General features: G+C 33.2%; 1 protein-coding gene across 1 annotated transcript; it reads right to left on the bottom strand.

Moving 5' to 3' along the window:
- On the bottom strand, positions 1,020-4,122 carry LOC104769885 (stearoyl-[acyl-carrier-protein] 9-desaturase 3, chloroplastic). The gene is made up of 3 exons (XM_010494205.2): positions 3,773-4,122; positions 1,948-2,455; positions 1,020-1,762 (listed from the first exon to the last, which is right to left on the bottom strand). The coding sequence occupies exons 1-3, from the start codon at positions 3,901-3,903 to the stop codon at positions 1,193-1,195; spliced, it is 1,209 nt and encodes a 402-aa protein (XP_010492507.1). The 5' UTR covers positions 3,904-4,122; the 3' UTR covers positions 1,020-1,192.

The following is a 6,000-nucleotide window of genomic DNA, read 5'->3' as shown; positions in this document are numbered from 1 at the left end:
CTTTTTTTTTTTTTTACATCACTGCCATTTTCTTCTTCACCTGTTTTTAATCTATTTCTGTCCTTTTTTGTTTAAGCAATAAATTATGATAGGCCCATGGGCCGCCGATGCTGCTTTAGTCGTTGAAACGCGAAATTGCTTGTCGTATTTACGATATACTTGTTGTGTGATATTTTTTTTTTGCTAAGACAACTTGTTGTGTGATATGTCGAAGCAAAAAATCATATTACGCGACAAAGATCTTTTAGTATGACGGTAGAAAGAAACAGAAAAAAAACATTGTCACTGATATGTCGGCCCTGTTCTTTTATTGATCGCTGCAATAGCGACTACGACTGAAAATTAAAGAGGGGAAAGCTAAACGGACAATACAGTTTTTGAAAAAATTAGTCCCTTTGAGTTTTTTGGAACTGATGACGTGAAAGTATTTTCTAATCGCTGGTTTTTTTTTTTTTTGCGACTCCACAGTAATTGTATCATGCTTCCAGTTTTTCCAATCTTACTTCCATTTTTTTTCCGGAGTTACTTTTATTACAGTTTTAAATTGTCATTTTGCTTTTGTACTTTTTAGATCCACCGTCGTTTTATATACAGTCGCAGTCGCTATCTCATCGATTAACAAAAGAACAGGGTCGTCGTCGTCGTAATATAGTGATCGAGATATAATGTTTTTGGACGCACCAATGTGGGTTCGAGATATAGTGGGTTTAATTAGTCTCCTCCATTTTTTGCAAACAATGTGGGTTCGAAGATCGATGTGGACGGGTCATCTTGAAGGAGACTCTCACCAATCATTCTAAAAGTTAATAAAAACTTCACGAGGAAGATATGATTGAATGTGCATATTCATATACTGTAAGCCGTTCACCAAAACATGATACATCTGATTTCACATAAGTAACCATAACAATACTTACTTATACGGGGAATATATATCTTTAAAATATCATCATTACAGACAAATTAAAACACATATAAAATACACAAACGACGTATATGAAGTCACATTTAGTGAACAAAATTTAAAATTGTGAGATGTTCATATAAATATTAAAATTGAACGTACATAGTTTGGTTACTTCACATCCACAACCACAAGTCACAATTTGGATCACAAACATATACTATAGTTTATTTATTTATACTATTTTGTTTGGTTATTTTTCATTGTTTAACTATTTTTAAAATATCTCTATAGTTTCACATCTCTACCAAAAACCCAGCTAAACGAAACAGAAGGTTTTGACACAAGCTTGAACCTATCATTAGCTCTTTCCTCTAACCTCTTGATCCTCTGCGGCAAGGTGCACAGATAATCCTGTGCTCTCCTCCCTTCCCCCGATAACCCCAAACCCAAACTCTCCACCTTCCACCTCCTCAACAGAAACTCAAGTATCCCAGCGTAATCCGCCGCCGTGTAAACTCCAATCCGCTGCGCCACGGCTGCGTAATGATCGAACAGATCGTTATCTCTTCCGTCGTGCATTAGATGAGCCGGCATCGTGATACGTTTCTTCATCATACTCGCCAGTGCCTGAACCGATCCGTCGGGGTCTATCTCGAACAGCTTCTCCACGATCTTCGTGTACGCTGTCTCGTGTCGCTTCTCGTCGGCTGCTATCGTCCCGCAGATCTTCGCTAAGGTAACATCTCCGTAAGTTGTGGCTAACCTCGCCGTGTTGCCGTGAGAGATGAACGTAGCTCGCTCTTGGAATGACGTGTAGATGAATCCATTGTATGGATTGTTCTCAAATTTTGAATCCTAAGCCGTTAACCAAAAACATAACCAAAAAAAATATGAATAATGTAACTAATAATTTACATAATATCACAAATTATGTAACTAACTATTTTTCTTTTAGTATAACAAAAAAAAAGAGTCAAATGTGACTTTGAAAATGAGTACCATGCAATAAAAGGATATAAGAGAAAAAATAGAATACTTACCATACCAGAGCCAATAAGATATTGTATAGTCTTTTCAACATGTCGCATATCAACACGACCAGTTAGATAAAGATACTTGTTGAGTAAATCACCGTGACGGTTTTCCTCAGCCGTCCAAGCTCTAATCCAAACCGCCCACGGTGATAAACTCCCACCGGTTTCATCCTTAACGCCGTCGAGTGTGTTCAACGTCGTTTGATATGTTGGAAGTGCTTCCTCTGTGATCATATCTCCGACAAGAACCACAAAGTAATCGTCTGGTATATCTTTTGTTCGCTCTCTGATGTCTTTCACTCGGTCGTAGAACTCTTCGTCGTTCTCCGGTGCCGGTAAAAAGTCTTGTGGTTGCCATGAAGCTTCGACGGGTTTGAGATAAGGTAGGAGTTTTTGTTCTGCCCAACTCTCCATTGATTTGAAGATCTCGAGCTTCTCTTGTGGTATTGTGTGTGTTATTTGGTTATTCACTTCTTTGATAGGTCGAAACTGATTGCATGTTTCGTTTTTTTGCCTACAAACAGAAACAAATAAAAAAAATAATAATAATATCAAACAGAAATGGGTCCTGTGTACTTTGAAAGAGATTTGCGATATCTCTTTTAGAGTACAAAACTATAAAAGCGTAAATAGTACACTTATAGTAAAACTTGATAAATATGACAATAAACTCTATAGGTATGTAAAAACAACTATTTTTGGAAAAGGAATTGTGTGGTTGTTACGTTGTCATTTAACAAGAAAGTTAAAGATTTTTTTACACACGTAATCATAAAATGTAAGATAAATATAAGGTTTTAGACTGTAGTTGCAAAAAAAAAATCTGATAATTTATTTTATTGTATTTTTTAAAAATGCATGTTGATGATATTGATTGGTCAATTTGTCCTATCGTTTTTAGTTGAAGACGTTGTGTCACCATATCCAGATTGGAATTTTTGGACGTTGTTGATATTTATAAATAGGGATATTGATTTAAATATATCAACTAAACGTGTGTACAATTTTTACCAGAAACAAACAAAAAAACAACAACGTTTGTTCAATAATTTTGCATGGTGGGGTAAAATTGTGGAAGAAAAAACAAGCCAGCATATTAAGTACAATGTACTTTGCCAGACAAAATTTTGAACCGTAATTAATTTATAATACAATCAAATTTATCTCTATATTGTTTGTCTTAAGGTCACCTAATTAATGTCATGATTCGTGTAAAGCAAATCACCAAAATTTGCATACACACATACACATGCACACCCACACACATAAAGTTGTATATATATAAAAAGCATAGTGATTCTGCAATATGAAAAAAAAGTTATCAGGTGGACCAAAAAAAAGTTGACATCATGATACGAATACGAATAATGGGATTAACGAAGAAGATACATGGAATCCAATGACTTTTAAAACAGTATTATAGTCCCATTGGACATAGCAATAATGAATGCTCGCTCATATATGTATTGTATATACTAATAAACATTAAGAATTCCGATCGTGAATAACAAAATCTTGAAATATATATACATATATTAAAAATGAAATATATCGTTGAACTCAGTGACTCGTGAGTAAAACAACTTTAAAAAACTGTGGAATGATTTTATTTATTAATTTATTTGTCTTCAGAAAACGACGGTATGATTTAGATCCCGTGAAAATCAATAACATGTTAAATAGAAGACAGCTAAAACAGAGAATGATTATGTTATATATGCTTAAGAGCATATCTAATTTATGTTCATAAACGTCTATAAACAAACACAAAAAAAAAAAAAAAAAAAAAAAAANAAAACTAGAAATCGAAGATCTAAAGAGAATATGGTACCTAGGAGGGTTCGTGGTGACACATGAAACTCGAAGACGACGAGAAGGATGAGAAGATTCACGGCGAGAAGAAGTAATCGCCGCCGGCTTATGCTTCATCGCCGGCGAGGTGAAAAGCAAAGCCATGGACATTTTCTCTCTCTCTCTCTCTCTCTCTCTCTCTCTCTCTTCGATTCTTTCTCTCTCTCTCTCTCTTTGTATACTTTGTTGTGCGGTTAGAAGAAGGAATATATATCTCTATATATATACACAAGAAGAGTTGACTAGAGTTGGAGTGTTCTGTCCTCTTATTGATTAGTTTCACACCTGTGATAAATTATACTAAGCAACCATGGACATCTGTTTACGTTTTAACTCTTATATGGTATTCGTTTGTTTTAAATTATTTGGATGATTCATCAAACTTTAATTCGATGTAAATATATATAACTCCCATAGAAAAAGCCATTGTTTCCGTGAAAGAATATACGAAAACTCGCCGTAGAAAATGAAAATACTTAAAACTGCAGCAACATTTTTCTTGTTACCAAAAAGAAAAAAACGTTTCTCAATAATTAGCAGGCAAAAAAATGAACATTAGTTATACTTTATAAACCTCTGAAATATGAAAAAAAAAAAAAACTACGTATAGTAGTAATTATCTTTAGATATTTACGAGCTAGAAGTAGTCGATAAAACATCATTGTCTCAGCTTAATTAATTAATCGTGTTACGTAATTCTAATATAGGAACCTGTCTAGGTGTACTCCAAGCGTTACTTTTCTAAAGAAAGAATATTATTTCTTAGAATGTCTCATATCTTAGAATATCTCATTTATTTTATATGTGGAAATTGGAATTGTGGATTATATATGATTCAATTCATTTTAGTCTTATTGTTTTTTAGTAGTCAAATTTTTATGAGAATTTTGGAAATAAATAAATAAAATGATGGTGAGTAGTCTTTTCTTTGTTAGTTTTTTGGTATACTGTCGTTTCTATTGAAATAACATGTTCTCAGAGTTAGAAATAGACCAAAAAAGAGAGACATAAACAAAAATTTAATAATTTTATGACAAGAAATGTCATATTGTTATTGGATGAAAACGCACGATAAGGTATCCTAATACTATTATTCATAAAAAGTAAGGGAGTAAAGTCGTAATCGATGGTATATACGTGCTGTTGCTTGCTCGAAGTCGAAAGTAAAGACGTTGCAAAGCAAAGTTTGTTTTTTTGTAAAATTGAGTGACTTGTGAAGTCACCTAATATCAAACCTTAATAACGATTACCAATTTAATTACCAAAAAATAAAAACTTAATTAACACTGTTGATTGGTATCTCTCTCCAATTTTGTCACTTATTTATATTTTTGTTTTTAGCATTCCATTACATATTTGCTATAGTTCGATTTAGTGAACAAACCCTACAATCATAAAAGATTTCTTGCACACTAAAATCGCATCACAAATAAAGGTTACTGAAACCGATAGAATTCCGTTTGTTGAACAAAAATAATGTTTGGTCTTTTTTTAGGTAACTAAAGATACTTGTAGTTGAATCAATTTTGGAAACTAAGTTTATTGGGGAAAACCCTAGTTTCATAAGTAATCGCTAGAGTGATGGAAAATTGGAGCGGCCACCCGAGATTTGTAGAGATTTTTGTCTGGCAAAGAGCATCTTCGGTGAACGTGAAGCCAGTGAGAGTGGGCAAAGGCCGGGGTTTGGTCTGGAGACAATGGACAAAAGAGTTTGAAAAGGGTTAACCAAAAAGAAGAATTAGGGAAAAAATTGCTAAGAAGAACACTCATAGAATTAGATCGAAAACAAGTAGTAGTTGAGACCGTGAGACCCCGACGCCGGGGAGCAGCAATACCACCGACGTTGGAAAGCTTGGTTAAAGGTGGCTTCTCGAAAATCGTGTCTGGAAGTGATTTCAAAAATCACAAAATTTTCACAGTATAGCTGTAAAAGTTTAAGTTATTTTTATTTTTATAAATGGAAATCTAACAAAATCTCAAGAAAAGTAATAATGAAACAATAAACATAAGTTCATTATTAATTTATAATGTATACATAAATTTAAAATTTAAATATTGTTATTATTTTTGTAAGATAATAGTATTAAAACATGAAAATAAAAAGTAAAGTCTGAAAAGTTTGGAGAAGAGAATTAGAAATTTCGTAATAGATCTTTACATTTTAAATTTTGTGTTCGCCTATGAATCTTTTAATTATTAGTCATGAAA

Source organism: Camelina sativa, chromosome 20 (genome assembly GCF_000633955.1).
Source record: "Camelina sativa cultivar DH55 chromosome 20, Cs, whole genome shotgun sequence".
Classification (NCBI taxonomy): domain Eukaryota; kingdom Viridiplantae; phylum Streptophyta; class Magnoliopsida; order Brassicales; family Brassicaceae; genus Camelina; species Camelina sativa.
The sequence above is the reverse complement of the archived record's forward strand: the minus strand, read 5'-3'. Positions and strand labels throughout refer to the sequence as shown.

What these genes read in the sequence shown, in the direction of transcription:
- LOC104769885 (XM_010494205.2), bottom strand. Translation starts at nt 3,903, where the DNA reads ATGTCCATGGCTTTGCTTTTCACCTCGCCGGCGATGAAGCATAAGCCG. An exon ending in GTCACCACGAACCCTCCTAG is followed by an intron (nt 2,456 to 3,772) that starts GTACCATATTCT and finishes TTCTGTTTGTAG; the next exon opens with GCAAAAAAACGAAACATGCA. An exon ending in ATCTTATTGGCTCTGGTATG is followed by an intron (nt 1,763 to 1,947) that starts GTAAGTATTCTA and finishes TTAACGGCTTAG; the next exon opens with GATTCAAAATTTGAGAACAA.